This window comes from Salmo trutta, chromosome 34 (genome assembly GCF_901001165.1).
Source record: "Salmo trutta chromosome 34, fSalTru1.1, whole genome shotgun sequence".
Taxonomy (NCBI): Eukaryota; Metazoa; Chordata; class Actinopteri; order Salmoniformes; family Salmonidae; genus Salmo; species Salmo trutta.
This window is the reverse complement of record NC_042990.1, coordinates 21,518,764-21,539,416: the sequence shown is the minus strand read 5'-3', so window position 1 is coordinate 21,539,416 and position 20,653 is coordinate 21,518,764. Positions and strand designations below refer to the sequence as shown.

The 20,653-nt window shown below is 43.7% G+C and overlaps 1 protein-coding gene across 4 annotated transcripts; it reads right to left on the bottom strand.

Moving 5' to 3' along the window:
- Positions 1-1,220: 1,220 nt before the first annotated feature.
- On the bottom strand, positions 1,221-20,556 carry LOC115173793 (anillin-like). Of its 4 annotated transcripts, none has more exons than XM_029732196.1 (24): positions 20,380-20,556; positions 16,413-16,566; positions 15,493-15,984; positions 14,928-15,292; positions 13,544-14,042; positions 13,079-13,332; positions 12,780-12,887; positions 12,460-12,649; positions 12,030-12,244; positions 11,684-11,835; positions 11,335-11,467; positions 8,406-8,541; positions 8,076-8,255; positions 7,669-7,795; positions 7,519-7,567; positions 7,356-7,409; positions 6,804-6,830; positions 6,527-6,545; positions 6,254-6,366; positions 5,853-5,906; positions 5,395-5,481; positions 5,117-5,224; positions 4,713-4,885; positions 1,221-4,337 (listed from the first exon to the last, which is right to left on the bottom strand). In XM_029732196.1, exons 1-24 carry the CDS (start codon positions 20,395-20,397, stop codon positions 4,223-4,225), a joined length of 3,822 nt encoding a protein of 1,273 aa, XP_029588056.1. In that variant the 5' UTR covers positions 20,398-20,556; the 3' UTR covers positions 1,221-4,222. The 4 variants fall into 4 exon arrangements, with proteins under 4 accessions (XP_029588056.1, XP_029588057.1, XP_029588058.1 ...); XM_029732197.1 differs by having other exon boundaries at positions 13,079-13,329; XM_029732198.1 differs by having other exon boundaries at positions 13,544-14,039.
- Positions 20,557-20,653: the final 97 nt, after the last annotated feature.

The window sequence follows — 20,653 nt, the reverse complement described above, 5'->3', positions numbered from 1 at the left end:
GTGAGGAGAGCACAACAAGGTCAGCCCAAAAATGTCTTGTATGCCGCAGCATAAATTATGTAATATGCCAGGGAGATAGTATTACTTTCTTAGCTACAGTATACATAAGTGTATTTTATGCAGTAAGCCGTTCGTAGCCCATGTGCCTCACCCTAATAATTTGGTCTATTTACCCCTCTTCATTTCGCCTACTGTTCTGACTTAATGTACAGGGAGAACACTAAGAACAGGCAATGTTCTGAATTCTGTCACTGTGCATTTCGTAGCGTTAAGTTTTCCTTTCACTGGAACTAAAGGGCCTAGCCCGAACCACTATTCCTTTCACCAAAATGTAGTTGGTAAAATGCATTCGGGCTGATCGCATTCTCCCGGCATCCGACAAACTCAGATTCGTCAGTCGGACTGACAGATGGTGAAGCGCTATTCATCACTCCAGAGAACGCGTTTCCACTGCCCAAGAGTCAAATGGGGGCAAGCTTTACACCACTCCAGCCGATGCTTGGCATTGCGCATGTTGATCTTAGGCTTGTGTGCGTCTGCTCTGCCATGGAAACCCAGTTCATGAAGCTCCGGCTGAACAGTTCTTGTGCTGACGTTGCTTCCAGAGGCAGTTTAGAACTCGGTAGTGAGTGTTGCAACCGAGGACAAACGATTTTTACGCGCTGCAGCACTAGCCGGTCCCGTTCTGGAAGTTGTGTGTCCTACCACGTCGGGGCTGAGCCGTTGTTGCTCCTAGACATTTCCACTTCACAATAACAGCACTTGACCGGGGCAGCTCTAGCAGGGCAGAAATGTAACCAACTGACTTGTTGGAAAGGTGGCATTCTATGGCAGTGACATGTTGAAAGTCACTGAGCTCTTCAGTAAGGCCATTCTACTGCCAATGTTTGCACGGCTGAAATAGCCTAATGCACACATTTAAAAAAAGGGGTGTCCACATACTTAAGCTAAGCAGTGTGTGAATTAACGTGCTCTACTCTCACAAATGTCGACACCGTTTACTGAATGTGTGGTTTCGGCTTTATTCTATCAAGGACATGCAATTTAAATTTAGCCATTCTATTTAGTTAAATTGTACATGGTTCCAGGCAAGTAAAAGACTGACAAATATGTTCAGTTTCTCACCCTTAATAGCCTATTTTATATTGACATGCTCTTCTACATGGTCTAAAAACAAGAAAAAAAGTACCCTAAAGAACATGAAACTGCAACTCTGATCAGCTTGAAAGAAACCCAACTATTTTGGTTAAAGCTGACATTTATTTAAGTCTCATTTTAGAAATACCAGTACATCCAATGAATCTTTGGCGTGCTTGTTGTTCCAATGAAAGACTGGCATTTAGACAGAACAGATCAGCGGATATGATAGAACTGCCAACATTTGGAGAATAATTAACATTTTGTGCACTAATTAAATGGGTAGATAAGGCATATTATCCTCCCCAAAACATTATTGTAAAATCACAAGAGTGAATAGCATCTTCAGTCCTCCAAGCACATGCTTAAAACTTGAACTGAGAATAAGCTTTCAACTTAATGACAGTGTAGAGCTAGCTATACTAAAATGAGAATAGAAATCTGTCCATACAAAAAAGGATTTGCAATAATCTCAACTGTCAAAGTTTTCCATTACAATAGAATGGTGGTATAATATACCAATACCTGCAGATCCACACCCCCTGTTTAACTGTAACCCTTTAAAACCTGGACACAAAAATATAAAAACATTGACATAAAAACAAACAATATTAAAGGCTTTTTTGTTCGGTAGTCTCGACAGCCTAGATGTTTCTAACCCACAGTGCGCAACATGATAAATATAAGATTAGCTAAAATTGCAAAGGAAGAAAAAAAGGGAATAGCAAAAAAAGGAAAAGGGTATTGAAGTAGAGAATTGTGTGGCTAAATCTAAAAACATCAGGTGTTACGGTTGTTCAACAGTGCTTTCAATCATGCCCTTTTCCAAATACTATGAAAAAGTGGAGCATTCACACACACGTACAATATTCTGGTGCATAACCTTGGCATCGACGCAGACAATTCTACAATTGGTTTTGTGACACCAACTTAAATATTGATTCAAAATGTTAATCAGACAAAACAAAGTCAACCTATGAAGCCATATCTCGCAGCAAGATGCATCTTGGGAGTATAAGCATAGACAACCAAAATGCTACTTTCTCAATTCTCTCAAATATTTGAGGGTATGGACTCCCAACACTTTGGACATGCGTATAAAATACAGGGTCAGTGTGGACTGTGTAAAAGCACCAGCAGCCCTTGTCAACACTGAAATATCTACACAAGAATGGCTTTACTGATATTTCTCACACTCATAACTTAAACCAGGGATAGGCAACGTTGATATGGGTGGGGGCCACAAAATTTTAACTCATCATGAGGGGCCCCAGTGGCTTGTGGGTCTGAGTACCCACATCCATAAACACACATGCAGTGACCTTGAGAGAAAAACATTTTAAACGGCCCCCCTTGACAGCGGAGAGTAGAAAAGTACGTTTGAGAGTACATGTTCTGCAATTCTGCACATTTTGCCATGGAGCAGAGAAAATGTCAGTTTTAAAGCATGTTTGCTGCAATTCTACACATTTTGCCAGGGGGCGGAGAGGAGTGTTTGCAGTTAATATATCTGAGTAACAAAAAATCTAAATGGGGCCCCCCATCTGTAATTCGACCATGACTAACTTACCAATCAAAAACATTTTTGCTGACATGGGATAATTGCGTAACTGCCAGTGACCAACTTAACAGAAACTGCTGATGCACAACCAAATTTCAAAGTTGAGACCAGGAAATAGAAAAGCCGATAAAGTTGCACCGGCAAATTGTCCGGGAGGGAAAAAAATCCCATTGTGAATTTTATTTTTTTGTTGCCTATTAATTGATGGAAATACATTTGACTTGTCATGCTTATCGGTCTATAGGTTCATTTGCATGATTTAGTGGAATTAAATTGGCGCAGTATATTCTTTATGCATCTTATTTATCACACCCCTACAGCATACAGAGTATAAAATATGTCAGTGAGAGCTGCTGCAGCATCTCAAACGGCAACAGAAGGCAGGCTTCATCAGCACGTCACACACCACTTTGGAGGCAGTAGGCTATGCATTTTGAAAACATATACTTAATTTTTTAAAACCTGAACCTAGCCTATTAGATCTCTTTCTATATGACTAATGGATATTTTCATCCATCACATGAAACTGCTTGCAGGTGCGGTGCCCTGTTGGTGTTTTCCCACTAACTGTATTATGGAACAAACACTTGCACATAGCCTACTGCCTTGTGAACATTGCTGAGCTTATAATGTCAATAGATTTACATTTGTCATTTAGCAGAATGACTTACAGTAGTGAGTGCATATATTTTCGTACTTGTCCCCTGTGGGAATCAAACCCATAACCCTGGCATTGCAAGCGCCATGGGATCATAGTTTATCAACATTAAGCTAAACGTTTGGATTGGTTGCATCAGATTCATTGCTTTAAGGTTTTTTTTATTTTTTTTTATGTAGCCTAGGCCTACTGATTGTATGAATTTGGGCTCATCTTCCCATAACTGTCTGGAATAGACTATTTCTCAACAAGCTGACCAATAGAATAGGTAAACTTTTCTACTATGAAGGATAGTAGATTGACATAGCTAGTGGTTTTGCTGTCCGTTGCTCGTGTTGTTGGCCGAGGAAAGGTAAATGTAGACAGTTAATCTAACATCTTCAAAGTGGCCATCAGAATCAGGACCGCACATCGTTGCATCCGACTTGAATGTTCTGTTAACATGAATTAACAATCAAAATGTGATTTCTGTAATTCTGAGCACTATGGGTGGACACCCTAATCAGATTACGCACCCAATACATATGGGTCCGGCAGATTTCTAAAATGTCCGGTAAATTAAAATGTGGCTGGTCAAACGTCCAGCGCCACATTTTCCTAACGAAAACCCTGGTTGAGACCCAGACTGAGTCGGAGAATGGGGGGCTACAAAAGGGGGCCCACAGTTGCCCATCCCTGACTTAAACTGTCTTGACTGTCCACTAAAGCATCTCTAAAAATAAAATACACCTGTAAATCCTATTTAAGAACTTTAATACTGTATTGCACTTAGTCATCGTAAGCGTCACTGATCGTGACAGTCCATATGCGAGACCCAGAACCATGCAGGGTGTTAGCCCTCTAGTCCAGGCGGGGGAGCTGAGCTCTCACACAGGCCTGTGGCAGGAGTCTGGCTGCCACATGCGCAGGTCCACCAGGATCTGGTTGAGCTTCTGCATCCACAGGTTCCTCTCGTCCTTCGTGTCGGCACACAGCCAGTTCCTGCAGGTACATGGAAAGAGTCATATTATGCGTTTCAGTATACTGGACCGGAGACCCAAGTCAGTTTACTTCCCTTCTCCCGGAAGCGCGCACTCGTTCACTTCCCTGAATGATTTAAAAGGTATTGGATTGGTTTAAGAAATATGGTAACACCAGACACTGCCTAAACACATCCAATTGTTTTTAAATATTTGAGGGAGAGTGAACAAGTGCTCATTTCAAGGAGTAGAGTGCAGAAAATAGACAACTTGGGCTTCAGTGTGTCAAATGTCATAAAATCAGCCATCAATCTTCAACACTTCAAATAACTGCTCCACACAAGGTATTTGCCTACAACAACACAGGGTGCTATAGCAACTTCGACCAGTGACTTACTTGGTGACACACATGGTGTTTTTACACTGGCTGACAAGCGTCTCTCTGTCGTTCTCTCTCTGAGGCCGGACGGTGATCAGCTCGAAGGTGTTGGGCCTGGCACAGAACTCTCGGTTGGCTGGCTCCACCTTACGACTGGTGCAGTTGGCCAAGTTGATGCGACCCATTGGGTTCTAGAAAGACATGAACACACCCAAAGAAATGTAATGACAATTAAAATACATAAAAAGCAACTTTAAATTGGTAGCAACATGAATTGACATACTGGTACATTAAAACCATCAAGAATACCCACAAAACCTGAATGTCTTTTCCCACTGGTCTTATGGTATTGACAAATTAGACTCATAGGGCTCATCATTCAAAACTAAAGACTCCAATATTTGGCTTCAACATCCTCCTACCTTGCGTTTCTCATCATCAGGGTAGGTCCAGTAGGAGATACAGTATCCTGACAGGACACACCATCTCCGGTGCCATGCTCCGAATCCACTCACATCCTCAAACATAGTCTGTAAAACAAAAAATACACACATTAAGAAACCGTTCAAACCTGTCCAAGGTGAAATCTCAAACGTCTCCCCTCTAAATAGCAAAATGGTAGTCTGACAACCTGAGGGCATGGGTGATGTAGATCTGTAAACCTATGTCTACACTGCATCTGATGCATGCGTGTACTCACCAGGAAGCCCCTCTCCTCCACCAGGGAGCCCACCTCACACTGCATCTTCAGGTAGATATGGCCCTCCATGGGGCACAGGAAAGGAACCTGGAACAGATTACACAGGACATGTAACACATGCCTCAGCTGGAAAAACAACCAACACCTCCACAAAATGCTGGGTGACAGGACAGATGGGGTTAATGAGGTTTTAGACAGAAATGCAAGCCTGTTGTCTTCTAATAAGAGTCAATTGGCTGGATGGTGAGAACTTAACTGGACACTGTGCCTGAAATACCCACAAAAAAAGAAAAAAACATACAAAAGACATCCAGCACAACTTAGTTTCCTCATGACAATACCAACCAACTTGTAGATTGAGGTTAGAAATGTTAGTGCCACAACAGAAGCAGATTCTTTTGTCACAAACCACCACACACACCCCAAAATATTAAAGTGGTCATGGATGGAGTAGCAACCTTGCTGTGAAACATGTCTCTAAGAAGCTCTCTCTCAATGCCTTCATATTTGATCTAAAAGAGAGAAACAAGGAGAGTGTGTGAGTGAATGAGCGTCCGAGGCGGGCAGGCAGCACACAGACAGTGCAGGTGGGAGAACAAAGACGGTCTGTGTGTGCGTATTGTGTTTCAGATTTGGAGGCCTGTCTCCCTGCTCCGGCCTCTATCAGGACAACTGTCAGTTCTAACTTCTACAAATGTTGCCCCCTACCCTACGATTACCCTGGACATTAGCTGGTATTGTGTGCAGAGACACAGCAGAGGTCAGCCTAAGTGGAAATGGAGGGTGAATTCAGGATAGAAATGGAAGTGAAGAGTCAGAACAAAAAATGAAATATGTTACAAAAGTCTTCGGACTTTACCTTCTCCAATAGGAACTTGTTTTTCCCAATTGAGGCAAGAGTAAGTTTGTGAGACCCGACCAGGACAAAGTTACTGGTGCGGACTGTATTAGGGCCCCCAGGACTGGCCACCACTGCAAAGAGAGAAGAGGATTTTTTGTTTAAGCTGACATTATCATCCAGAGAGACTTGCAAAACTAATAAGAATTTTCAACTGAACCACACATCACAATTACTGCAAGTAAAACCATAAAAATGATCCACTAGCAGCAGTTATTTAAAAAGTATCCTTACCTGGAGTCAAACTGCTCTTCTACAGGGGCAAAGAGAGAGATGTTACGAAGAGGAGAGGCATGTTTAGAACAATTTACAAGATCGCTGACTTTACGTACTGCATACATCATATGACAACAGTAACAGAATAATAGTATACTGGATTTCTACATTTTCCATGTGGCGATCATTCCTACCAATCCCCCTGAACAGATACGATAAGTGTTCAAACAAACATTCTGTATATGACCAGAAGGTAGTAGTGTATTAGAGAAGGGCGGTAAGAATGAAAGCTTACAGAGAGGAACCTCTTTGGAGTGATGGCCTAGAAAGAGAAAAGGTGATTCAGTTTCAGAAGTGGTTACGTCAGGACATAGACAAGTGAATGAATGGGTAATTCAAAACATTGACTAAGCCAACCCTGCCATTGAGAGCTGTGAACAAAGCCTTTCAAAAGAGACCCTTCACCGCGTGTTGGAATGGAAAGTGGAGCCTAATGTGTGTGTTGGGAAGCAGTAGGCTCAGGTATGCCTAGTGCTAGCTGTTCTACTACCGAGCAGTAAAATTACAGTACACCCACACCAAAAGGTGAGTGGGGTTTTTAAAATGAGTCCCTACTGACAAGCACAACTCGTGGGCCTCGTGAACACGGCTCCACCAAATCTCATCTTAGAGACAGGACGTTGTTTAAACATATCTCTAAATGCAATAGTCTAAATGCATATTCTGATACATAGCAATTGCACTGTATTCAAGTAGAAACTAGAAGGAAAGAGAAGACTATTCCCAGTTCAAATATTCAATAAACTGAATTGTACAGTTTGTTACACTATATTTGATTAAATCACACCTTTGACTTGCTGGGCTTCTTCCTCTTGTCAGGGTTCAACTCACGCTTCTGCACCTGAAGAAATAACCAGGGTTAGAGTGAGTAATATTTCAGCTCAGTAAGAGTCCTCCTCAAACAATAACAATCACCACATTTGCATTTACAAAAAGCAGCAAGAACTCACCAGGCAGTAAACCTCAATATCAATTGCAAAGTCGTTAGAGACGTCAGGCCTAAAATGGAAGAGAGCGAGAAAGACATTAGAACATGTATGACATGACAGTGGTACTATTCTACAGAATTTCAGAGAGAGAATCGGTGCAGTTTAACTCACATGGTGAACTTGGTAGAGAAGGTGATTGCGTCTCCACTGATAGCACTACTTGTGCTGGCTAGGGGAGTAGCAACTGTGTTCTCAGCTCCAGCACGGATCATGATGAAGAAGTAATGGCTGGACCACTCTGGAATAAACACATACATAAAGTGGGAAATGTAACGAGTTCAGTCTAACACACTATACATGAAGTATATTACAATTGGATTGAACAATGTACTTGTATCTTGTTTTAGACAATACAATGTGGAAAACAGGAGATCAATATAACTATTGTCCACAAAGGCAATTTGGTTGAAGGCACATTACACACTAAAGACATACATCATTCACCAACAAAAACACAAATAAAAAAAGGTGGTTAGAAGAGATAATTAAGTAACAATTGTTGGGTGTTGGGTCTCTACCTGGCTTGTTAGCAGCGGAGCAGACAAAGTCAGCCTTGAGGGGCAATCGTAGCTCCAGAAGAGAGATGGATCCCTTGGAGGCGGAGACCCCCATGTCCCCACCCTGTCCCCTCCTATGACCGCTAGGACCCTCTCCCTTCAGACGGTCCAACTCAGCCTTCAGAGCCCCCCGCTTCTCCGCTGGAGGGTGTCAAAAACAGAATGCAATGCTTATGAGAAATGCATGTCGATACTCTTAAGATATAAAAGCCAACCCCAAGGGGTATGGAGCAAATTGGGATTGGCTGTCAGTGTGTGCACCGATGTTGTAGGGGTGGAAGGGGAACTCACTGGCTATGAGCAGCAGCCGCTCAGCCTCTGCCTCCACATGCGAGCCTTTCCCATGCTCCTCATCAGTACAGCAGTTCAGGGCTTGGCTGGCCTGGCTGATCACTGTCTGCTGTAGGTTCATCTCATAGGTCAGAACCTACAAGTAGTCAGAAAGACGACATCTTATTGGTCACATGGAACGAAGAAATCAACATCAGTGGTCAGAAGAACCTACATGGAATGAGGGGGAAAAGATCCCAAGGGATGTACTTACAAGAAGTAACATTTTGCACTCAGAGCACTTACACCTTGAATCTATGAAGTCTGGTTTTTGTACAGAGTGACATTTCATACTCTACTACTATATCCCTTACTATTCCCAACAGTATGACAGGGCCACCTCTGAAATTCACTCTGAAGTGATCACACACTCGCGGTAGCCGATGTAAGACCTTTAAACAGGTCAACTTTCACAAGGCCGCAGGGCCAGACGGATTACCAGGACGTGTACTCCGAGTACGCGCTGACCAACTGGCGAGTGTCTTCACTGACATTTTCAACCGGTCCCTGGCAGAGTCTGTAATACCTACATGTTTCAAGCAGACCACCATAGTCCGTGTCCAAGAACACAAAGGTAACCTGCCTAAATGACTACCGACCAGTAGCACTCACGTCTGTAGCCATGAAGTGCTTCGAAAGGCTGGTAATGGTTCACATCATCCCAGAAACACTAGACCCAATGCAATTTGCATACCGCCCCAAAAGATCCACAGATGATGTAATCTCTATTGCACTCCACACTGCCCTTTCCCACCTGGACAAAAGGAACACCTACAGTTGAAGTTGGATGTTTACATACACCTTAGCCAAATACAGTTAAACTGTTGCTTCAATATATCCACATAATTTTCCTTCCTCAAGATGTCATCTATTTTGTGAAGTGCACCAGTCCCTCCTGCAGCACAGCACCCCAACAACATGATGCTGCCACCCCGTGCTTCACAGTTGGGATGGTGTTTTTCAGGTTGCAAGCCTCCCCCTTTCTCCCCCAAACATAACGATGGTCATTATGGCCAAACAGTTATATATTTTTTCATCAGACCAGAGGCATTTCTCCAAAAAGTACGATCTTTGTCCCCATGTGCAGTTGCAAACCTTAGTCTGGCTTTTTTTAATGGTGGTTTTGGAGCAGTGGCTTCTTCCTTGCTGAGTGGCCTTTCAGGTTATGTCGATATAGGACTCGTTTTACTGTGGATATTAGATACTTTTCTACCCGTTTCATCCAGCATCTCACAAGTTCATTTGCTGTTGTTCTGGGATTGATTTGCACTTTTTGCACCAAAGTAAGTTCATCTCTAGGAGACAGAACACGTCTCCTTCCTGAGCGGTATGACAGCGTTGTGGTCCCATGGTGTTTATACTTGCGTACTATTGTTTGTACAGATGAACGTGGTACCTTCAGGCATTTGGAAATTGCTCCCAAGGATGAACCAGATTTGTGGAGGTCTACAAGTTTTTTTCCTGAGGTCTTGGCTGATTTCTTATGATTTTCCCATGATGTCAAGCAAAGAGGCACTGAGTTTGAAGGTAGGCCTTGAAATACATCCACAGGTACACCTCCAATTGACTCAAATTATGTCAATTAGCCTATCAGAAGCTTCTAAAGCCATGACATCATTTTCTGGAATTTTCCAAGCTGTTTAAAGGCACCGTCAACTTAGTGTATTGAAACTTCTGACCCAATGGAATTGTGATCCAGTGAATTATAAGTGAAATAATCTGCCTGTAAACAATTGCTGGAAAAATGACTTGTGTCATGCACAAAGTAGATGTCCTAACCGACTTGCCAAAACTATAGTTTGCTAACAAGAAATTTGTGGAGTGGTTGAAAAACGAGTTTTAATGACTCCAACCTAAGTGTATGTAAACTCCAACTTCAACTGTATGTGAGAATGCTTTTCATTGACCTCTGCTTGGCGTTCAACACCACAGTGCCCTCTTTAAGCTCATCCCTAAGCTAAGGACCTTGGGACTAAACACCTCCCTCTGCAACTGGATCCTAGACTTCCTGACGGGTCACCCCCATGTGGTAAGGCTAAGCAACAACATCTGCCATGCTGATCCTCAACACAGGGGCCCCTCAGGGGTGTGTGCTTAGTCCAGTCCCTGTTCAACCATGACTGCGTGGCCAAGCACGACTCCAACACCATCATTAAGTTTACTGATGACAACAGTGTTAGGCCTGATCACCGACAATGATGAGACAGCCAGTAGGGAGGAGGTCAGAGACCTTGAAGTGTGGTGCCAGGATAACAACCTCTCCCTCAACGTGATCAAGACAAAGGAGATGATTGTGGACTACAGGAAAAGGAGGACCGAGCACCATTCTCATCGACGTGGCTGTAGTGGAGCAGGTTGAGAGCGTCAAGTTCCTTGGTGTCCACATCACAAATAAACTATCATGGTCCAAGCACAACAAGACAGTCGTGAAGCGGGCACGACAACGCCTATTCCCCCTCAGGAGACTGAAAAGACTTGGCATGGGTCCTCAGATCCTCAAAAGGTTTTACAGCTGCACCATTGAGAGCATCCTGACTGATTGCATTACCGCCTGGTAAGGTGTACACCTGTTGTATTCGGCGCATGTGATAAATAACATTTTATTTGAAGTTGTTCTTGTTCTGGCATTGTGTCACCAAGTCAGCTTCCATCTCTCTTAAGGAGAAAACTCAGACTGTTTGTTGGTCTGAACAGTACAGGGCCATTCGTTTACTTTCTGTCGGCACAGTGTGTTATAAGGACCACCCGCCGTTGGGCGATTGACGAATGTAATTTCCGTCCGTTTTCTACATGTGGAATCAGTTTGCAAATTACAGAGGCACTCTGTTCAGAGGTGTTAAGTACTCTCGGCCGGCAGACGCTCAATCCTACCGGTCTGTCGTGCCTTTACCTTCATCTTCTGTTTGATGCTGGTGTGTCCTTGGCTCCTGGGCTCTTCTGCTGCTCTCCGAGACACGTCCTCCTTCTTCACACAGGGCCTCTCGGTACTCTCCTTGATCCTGGTCGACCTGTACGCATCAATACTAGAAGAGAAAGGAAAACACATGTGGATACAAGAGTCTGAATGACCAAAGAGAAAATAGTTAGGGGTCGTATCTTGAACTCAGTGAAACTAAAATGACAAATAGAGAAGTTGTTGACATGTCATTTGAAGGGGTGAACCCCAGCCAGTTACATTAGAGATACCATCAATTCAGTAAGGCACCAGTTAGGATATGTGGCGTTGAGTGGTTGGTTACCTGTAGGGCAGGTTGTGGTCCTCATGTTCGTCTGTCTCTAGGCTCTCTGATGATCCAGCCCGGAGCAAGCGAGCCCTTTGGAACTTACTGGGTCTGGAAACAATGTCAGGAGTCTGGCTCTTAGCATTGAATGAACTGGCTGGGGTCGACGTCTGGGTCAGGGATATACATAAAGATGTATTAGGTTGGCCCAAAAATGTCATTATTAGCCATGACAGTCTATGGGCACAAACAAAATAAGCTTCCATTCAAAAGCAGTCCAATATATTAAATAGCTGAAAGATTATTATACTTTGTATGCTTAGCATTTTCCCCATCTTGTTTCCAGCTTTGTTCTGTAACTCACCATCATCTTCCTTACTGGGCTCTTGATCACAGCAGCCACAGTCTCAGAGAAGGGGGCCAGGATGGACATCGAGGAGATATTCAGTTTATCTTCCTCCTCGTCTCCTTCACCCTCCTCACCACTCAGCTCCTCACTCTGGTCATGGAACCCATCAAAGTTGTTGATCTCAGAGTTGTTAGACTGGTCCACGTTCATCTCATGACTCTCTTCTTCGTCTGCAGTAAGACAATAGTGAGTGGAATGTTACAGTGACGCCATCACTTAAATTATAAGGGGGACTGCGCTGATTAAGTTTGTTAATGACCGAAAACTTAGGACAAAAATTCTGAAATTTGCATCCGATTAAAGCATCCGAAGACCTCTATGATCAGTGCAATCTTAAGAAAGCCAAGTTAGTATGATCAAGTAGTGTTCTCAGTAAATACAGTACCTGATTCCTCCTCCTGTGTTTCTTCCTCAGAAGGTTTCTCCACTGAGAATTCTACGCTCTTCACATGGATGGAGGTTGGGGTGGTGGGTTTCTTGGGTGCAGCATTCAGGCTATCCAGAGGGGAAGCTGTTGGCTCATCATCAGGCTGGGAGACAACAGGCCCTCTCTCCTCAGGCTGCTCAATCAGATCCTGAGAAAAAATTATTACAGGCTCACTAACATTTCCTTCATAACTGCTTTGCAGTCGTCCATCATACACCAGTCTGCACATATTACGTTTAGTCCAAGCGGGATCGAAAGAAATATACTTCCCCACCAACCTTGGCCTGTGTGAGTTTCTTGGTGTCTGCCACCTCCTCCTTGTTCTTCCAAATGTTGTTCCCTTTCTGGAAACGGTTACGAATCTGAGCCAGTTCCGACTCACGCTCCTGCAATAAAGAAGAAGAAAAGGACTACTTTCCATCAGTCTGGACACAAAACAAATGTCACAAATGTAATACTTTTAATAGAAAAATAAAAAAGCTATTTATTACAAAAATAAATGCCAAAGTGCTGTACGAAGGCAAAACTAAAGACATTAAGGTAGAAGGTCTGGGTAAATAAAGTGAACTGTACGTACCAGTTTCTGTTTCTGTGCAAGGGCAGCGGTGGCAGTGTTGGCAGCCTGGGCAGCTCTCAGCCTCTCCTGCACCAGCCTGGTGTTAGGGGTCACAGACTGGCTCACTACAGGGGTACGACCAGCCAGGCCTGCCCCAGACGGGTTCACTACGGTTGGGGTACGAGTGGCTGCTCCATGGCTGGTAGCAGGGGAACTCAGGCCAGAACGCTCCTGGCACCTCTCCCCAAAACGCCCCATGAACGACTTGACACCTGCTGGAAATAGAATAGAAAATATTCAGTAACTCTTGGAGGACAATGGAAGTGGACATACACATGTTTGAAACCAGCAATGGTTTGACCAGCAATTGTCAAATGAGCAGAGACTGTGTATTAAAATATCTGATATTTCAGAACATCCTAATAAGCTGTCGACTTTAGCGTAGGAAACACAACAAAGCTAAGTTGAGTGCTAATTCTCGCTCACCTGGAGTTCCAGTTGCTCCAGCGGTGCCTCTCTGCTGCAGGGGTGCAGCTGGGGTGGTCTCCTTGGTGAACCTCTCCCTGGTCTGCAGAACAGATGGTCCAGTTACTCCAGCAGTGCCTCGCTGCTGCAGGGGAGTGGCTGGGGGGGTCTCCTTGGTGAACCTCTCCCTGGTCTGCAGGACAGAGGGTCCAGTGGGCCCGATGGTGGAGGGTTGTGTCGGGAGTTCTGGCTTCTCGGGGCTACCATTGACCTCCAGGGCTCGGGACAGGGCCTGGTTCTTCAGGGGGCTCTGAGGCACAGGTGAGGCTGAGGAGAGAGCACCTTTTTGGGGGCTGGGGGTGAAGGCTGAGGCTCTCCCCTGGTAACTCCTCTGGGGACTGGATACAGGAGAGGGGAGACCTCTGTCTGTCCGTAGAGCTGGTCTGGCTTCAGGTACTTCAGTCTTCTGCGGGCTGGGGGGAAACACTCTGGTGGACTTGACTGGGGAGTGGACAGGCTGCTAAAGAAATGGAAGAGGGAAATTATTAACCAAACTGTTCAGTAAATCTCAAAGTATTGTGCATGTGCGTCAAAACATAACTATTTAAAATAAGTTACTACACACCGCTTTCTTGCAAAGCATCACCAATTCATATCTTAATTTCTTATTTTTCACATTCAAAATAGCTGTATGGAATCAGTTTCTCCCATGCATTGGCATATTAATCACACAACAATTATGAACATTGTGATTAGTAACTAAGTCAACTGTTGTATTTATGCGTCGGGGGCTAGGGTCAGTCTTATATCTGGGGTATTTCTCCCGTCTTATCCGGTGTGAAAAAAAACTACATCTCTCTCTCAGCCCTAGGATCATGCCTCAGGACTACCTGGCCTGATGACTCCTGGCTGTCCCCAGTCCACCTGGTCGTGCTGCTGCTCCAGTTTCAACTGCTCTTCCTGCGGCTATGGAACCCTGACCTGTTCACCGGACGTGCTCCCTTGTCCCGGACCTGCTGTTTTCGACTCTCTCTCTACCGCACTCGAATTCTGAATGACCGGCTATGAAAAGCCAACTGACATGAACTCCTGAGGTGCTGACCTGTTGCACCCTCTACAACCACTGTGATTATTATTATTTGACCCTGCTGATCATCTATGAACGTTTGAACATCTTGGCCATGTACTGTTATAATCTCCACCCGGCACAGCCAGAAGAGGACTGGCCACCCCTCAGAGCCTGGTTCTTATCTAGGTTCCTGACTTTCTAAGGAGTTTTTTCAAGCCACTGTGCTTCTAAAATCGGCATTGCTTGCTGTTTGGGGTTTTAGGCTGGGTATCTGTATAGCACTTTGTGACATCGGCTGAAGTAAAAATAAATACATTTGATTGATTGATGACTCACCTGGTTGGAATCCAGAGCAGGCTTTCTGTTTGATGACTGACTCATTTGTGGACGGTCTGCAGCAGCAGAGGTGGGTTTGGCTCCAGCACCAGCCTCTCTCCTCCAAGCAGGGGTGGCGGTACTGACACTACCAGGCTTCCCTTGTGCATTGTCTCTGCTGCTGCGAGGGGCCGCGTGGCTGAGGTCGTCCTCCCAGGACCCAATGGTGGCTGCGAGGTTGGCCAGCCGACCCTTCCTACCTACAGGGGCCTCTGAGGACGCAGCAGCATGGACGGGTGTGGGGACTGGGGCTACAGCCTGCCTCGGCTGGGTCTGGTTCTTCACTGGGGACAGAGCTGCTGGGATGTCTGGAACCTCAGAGGTACCTTGGAGGGGAAAAACATAGATATTCAAATTTGTCAGCCCAAAATACTAATGTGTGTTTAATATGATTGTTGTGGTATATTTCAAAACTGATATTATAAGTTGGTAAAAAAAAAAAATCCCAGGTCTTCTATAAATGGTTAAGCGGGTGCTACATGTACAAATGAAATGATCAAGCTAGTCAAAAGACCATGCTCCTTACCTTCAGAGTCCCAGTACTGCCTCTGTTCAGCCAGTCTGGCCAGGCGAGACTTCATGGCAGCAGGGGTGGCGGAGGTGGGAGCCTCCCTCTGCTCTTCTCTGTTCCTCTGAAGAACTGGGCTAGTAGGCACCACCTCCACATCCCTGGTCCTCTGTGGAGCAGCACTCACAGCCACCTTCTCTGGATTTGGGGCGGGGCGCGCTACCTCCCTGTCCCTGACCTGCTCTGGGACACGCTGTGTTGCCACCATGGGCTCTGGTTCAGGAACAGGAGGAGCAGGGCAGACATCCACCCTCTCCAGAGAAGAGGCAGAGAGGATGCTGGCTGGGCCCGTTGGGGGCTTCCGGTCAGTCTGGGGATCTGACAGAGTAGGGGTCAGGGTGCGAGGAGGCATTGCAGGCTCCCTGTTCTCCTCACCAATAATGGTGGGCTTGTCAAGTTCACCTGAACGACTCCGCTTGGAGGGAGAGGGCTTGGTGGAATGTTGGGGGGCTGGGGGGGACAAGTAAGAAACACACCACGAGTTAAGTTTACACACTGGGAGATTTCCAATCCACAAAATGAATATATGTATTTGATATACAGACAATCTGAAACGTCACCATTTTGTCTATTTTTGTATACAGCATAGGGAAAGCTGCAAGACTAGACCCATCCCACACTGATTTGATTCTCTGAGCAGTTTCAACAGTCAAGCTTCCTGTACAGAAAGCTCTGCACGTGCAGGTCAGGAAGTTCAACCACTTCCTGAAGGCTAATGGGACCATCTGGGGTTTCAAATAAAACAAAACTAATCTATGCCATATTCACTATCGCAACCAGAGGGAGCACTGTGCTCACAAATAATAATTTATGTATTTTATGTTGTATCCCTTTGAGAATAAAAGTGTATGATCTTTTTGTAGGAAGGCCTTCCTTACCTTTGTCGATGACAGGCTCTGTGACCAGGCTGTTGCAGGTCTCAGCCAGAGGCTCCCTAGCTCTCTTGGCCATCTGTCTGTTGGAAGCAGTGGACCTCTCTGCCATCTTCTTCTGCAGGTTCTCCCTGCGAGCACGGGTCCTCTCCAGGAGTTTCTGAACAGGGAAGAAAAACAGTACTTCATTATGACATAACGTTTACATTTAGAGCACTGTGCACTCTTATTTTCTAATATGATTAAATCTAATTAGAACAGGACTTCGTAGTAGCCCGCCGTACTGTTCAGCCAGCATTGACTAGCACATAAAAGTGATATCCTGAGGGACATTCCACACCATTGTAAACTTAAAGTGCAACTCCGCCACTTTTCAACCTCATTATCTCCAACACCCAACCAGTGTCTACATAGGGCTGGGCAATATCAAAATAATTTGATTAATTCGAATGCATATTTTTGTGCAATATTCCAAATTCCAAAGTTTATTTTGCAGAAAATGTTGATGAGCGTTTATGTTCGCCTGTTCTCATGTCTTTCTGGTCTCGTCTCCGTCACCACTTCTACTGTGACTGTGCATCTTCCCATTTACACATGCACACCAAGCCCATCCCACTCACAGTAACACATATGAAAGATCACTTCTTTCAACTCGCTATTTGCATTTGGTCCAACAGAATCGGTCATATGGACACAAACACATGAAGACATTTTACTATAAATAAAGAAGAATGTAACCTTACTAACAGCCGTTTTATGTATCAACTCTTCATATTGCAACTCCTCCAGAGCAGACCGCACTAAAACGGGAGTATCAATGAACACGGATTCTGGAAAATGAATGCTCAATTTCTGTTGCTCAGTCCAACATACCACTAGAAGCATTTTAGCCAGACTGTTATAGTAGCTGTCTAGTCTGTTTATAAATGTGCAATAAGCATAAAAACATTATATAAGTCATTGGCAACTCATTCTCATTCTGAGAAATAAGGTAGCCACTTGATTTCAACATCTGAACAAAGTGGACAGGCTAACATGCTGTTCAAACAGCTGGAGATGGACAGAAGGGTGTGTTCATAACAATTCAACTGTTCTGCCTTGTTAGCTAGCAAATAGAAACAAGTTAGCTATACTTTAAATATAAAGATTAGCTTGCTACTCACGAGCATGTGGGCTGTTGCTTGAGAGATTGTTTATGAGACCTGTGTTAATTTTCCATAATGCCTGCTACAAGAAATTGGTCCATTATGCATGGTTCTGGTAAAATGTGTAAACAAAAGGGTACTTGAAAGTCAGTTCAGTGATGATTGCTACAAATGATTAGTGGGTTGCATGGTTGTGGAAGGCTTACTTTTAACCTAGGCATAATTTCACAAGACCTGAATTAGGTTATTGCTGACTGTTTGAATGCAGTGCATTTTACATTTAAAATTGCACAAATCTTGATATTGTGAATTGCCAATAAGTAAAAAATAAAATAAAAAATAGATGATTTTAGGTCACATCGCCCAGCCCTATGTTTACATTCAGTATCACATTTATTTCATCAATCAAATGTATTTATAAAGCCCTTCTTACATCAGCTGATATCTCAGTACTGTACAGGAACCCAGCCTAATACCCCAAACAGCAAGCAATGCAGGTGTAGAAGCACGGTGGCTAGGAAAAAACTCCCTAGAAAGGACAGAACCTAGGAAGAAACCTAGAGAGGAACCAGGCTATGAGGGGTGGCCAGTCCTCTTCTGGCTGTGCCGGGTGGAGATTATAACAGAACATGGTCAAGATGTTCAAATGTTCATAAATGACCAGCAGAGTCAAATAATGATAATCACAGTGGTCAGAACCAGTCGAAGGTTTGGACACACTTACTCATTTAATTTTTTTTTATTTTACTATTTTCAACAGTGCAGAATAATAGCGAAGACATCAAAACTATGAAATAACATATGGAATCATGTAGCAACCCAAGAAGTGTTAAATAATTCAAAATATATGTTATTTGAGATTCTTCAAAGTAGCCACCCTTTGCCTTGATGACAGCTTTGCACACTCTTGGCATTCTCTCAACCAGCTTCATGAGGTTGTCACCTGAGTTATAAAGTTCTACCCAGTAACAGTAATTTTCAAATCACAGATTTGCGGTGTCACGGTGGGCAAAAAAATACACTCCCTCTGGCTAGAAACTCGTTGTCGGAAAATCACTGTTACGTTTAAATTCTACACTGATCGAGAGAAACATTGATTAGGACCTTCTCATCTTTTTAACCACAGATCAGAAATGCAGTGTTTTCACATATTTAGACATTGGTTTGGTGCTGAAGATAATGAACATGAGGTTGAAAAGTGGTGGAGTTGCCCTTTACGTTGGTGCCATTTTAGTATGTTTTCCTTTCTGTTCTATTTTATTGAACCCATAGTGAACAGTGGATGGAGGGGGGTCTACGGCTTTCAAATAGTGAAAACGTTTTCGTCCACATCACAGGGTCAACAAAAACTACTAGGTCTGAAGGAGATAAGGCTGACATTGCCTCTAAACTCCTTCTCCCTGACCTCCTCATGTCCTGTCTGTTCTTCTCATCTGTACACTAAAACCCTAGCTGGCCTCCCAGTCCAAGGCAAACAGTCCTGAGGCATAATTTATTGCCCTGGGACAGAGCCCTGGCTGCTACACTGCAAGACAACACATTCCTGCCTGTTTCAGAGTTGCCTGAGCAGCTCTCTCACCCGGCCAGGCTGTGTGGAAAACTTGTTAAAGTGGTCGTCATTCCTTAGGAATGAGCCACTCCTGTCATGTTGTGGCTACTGGATTTGAAATCTCCAGAGGCCTTTCTATTGGTTGGAGTGGAAATTTGAGGGATTTTGTATACTGCTGATGACCGCTGCTTTTTCTATATCTGAGTTGTCCTGGTACACAACCAGTTCCAAACCAGAGTGATTTTTAAATTGAAATCTAGCTAGTCCTCCTCATGGTGCATTTGGTAAAATTGATAGTGAAATTTAAAAGGGAAATTGTCAGGCAGCTGCTGTATGGAAATTAAGGGGAAAACACAGTGTAAGTGAAAACACTAACGTTAATTCCTGTATTCATATTCAAACTCTTAATTTTGTCATACTGTAGTTTTGACTAATGCAGTCAATGGTTGGAACTATTCCAAGCGCCAACTTGTCCTGGGGAGACTGGAATCCATTCATTCCCAATAAGGGAATTGTAGATTTCTCTCTCCCTGCTCGCACGTTAAGGGAGGGGCTTGGGTTGTTAACAAGAAGACAATAATCCGACTGCTTTATGCAGGCATGTAACGTACAGCATTATAATTATGAAGAGGACAAAATACCTTTACAACAGGAGCTACTGTATGGAAGGTGTCAGGGTTTACATGTAACTTCTATAACAGCTGACTTTGGCTATCTAACAACGTTTCCAACAACTTTCAGTTAAGGTTATACATTTGAAATCAGCCAGTTAGCTATTTAACAGATTATTTAAATTCCCTTTTGTTGAAGAACAAATGAACGAGGAGGTAGTTAACAGCTAGCTAACGCCCACTAAGTTAACACGTGATTAACGTCAGTTTCCATGCAGGTTTTACAACGTTATTTCAGTGCTACAAATATGTAGTTTAATGACAGTCACTGAGTATTTTGGTATGTAGTTTAATGACAGTCACTGAGTATTTTGGTATGTAGTTTAATGACAGTCACTGAGTATTTTGGTATGTAGTTTAATGACAGTCACTGAGTATTTTGGTATGTCGTTTAATGACAGTCACTGAGTATTTTGGTATGTCGTTTAATGACAGTCACTGAGTATGTTGGTTATCAAACAAGTTTAACATCTTAATGCAACGCAACAAGCAAATTGTTTTTGATAGCTAACATTAGCTGGCCATGGCATGGTAGCTAACGTTAGCTGGCAAATGTTACCCATTACGTATTAGCTATAGTAGATAAAATAAAGAAAATGTGCACTCACCTCGGTAAACGGGTCCATTCCGATAATAGTTTATCTTTGTTCAAATCTACTGACTTAGCTATATTAAATAATTATCGTTTATCTATCCTAATTCCACAAACGCGGAAAGTTTATGAGACGACGTTTCTCCAAACCAGTCGCCTCCGTTCCTGTTTTTTTTTTAAAGAAACATCTGTTCAAGATTTGAATTTCAGCGCTTTGTTCACTGCGCAGACTCCGACGGTTGGAATCGCGCAGGATTCACGAAACAGCCAATGATAAACACAATGGGCGT

Coding starts and splice junctions, on each gene's coding strand:
- LOC115173793 (XM_029732196.1), bottom strand. Junction 7,568..7,668: donor TTCTCTACCAAGTTCACCAT/GTGAGTTAAACT, acceptor CTTCCATTTTAG/GCCTGACGTCTCTAACGACT. Junction 5,225..5,394: donor TGGAGGAGAGGGGCTTCCTG/GTGAGTACACGC, acceptor TTTGTTTTACAG/ACTATGTTTGAGGATGTGAG.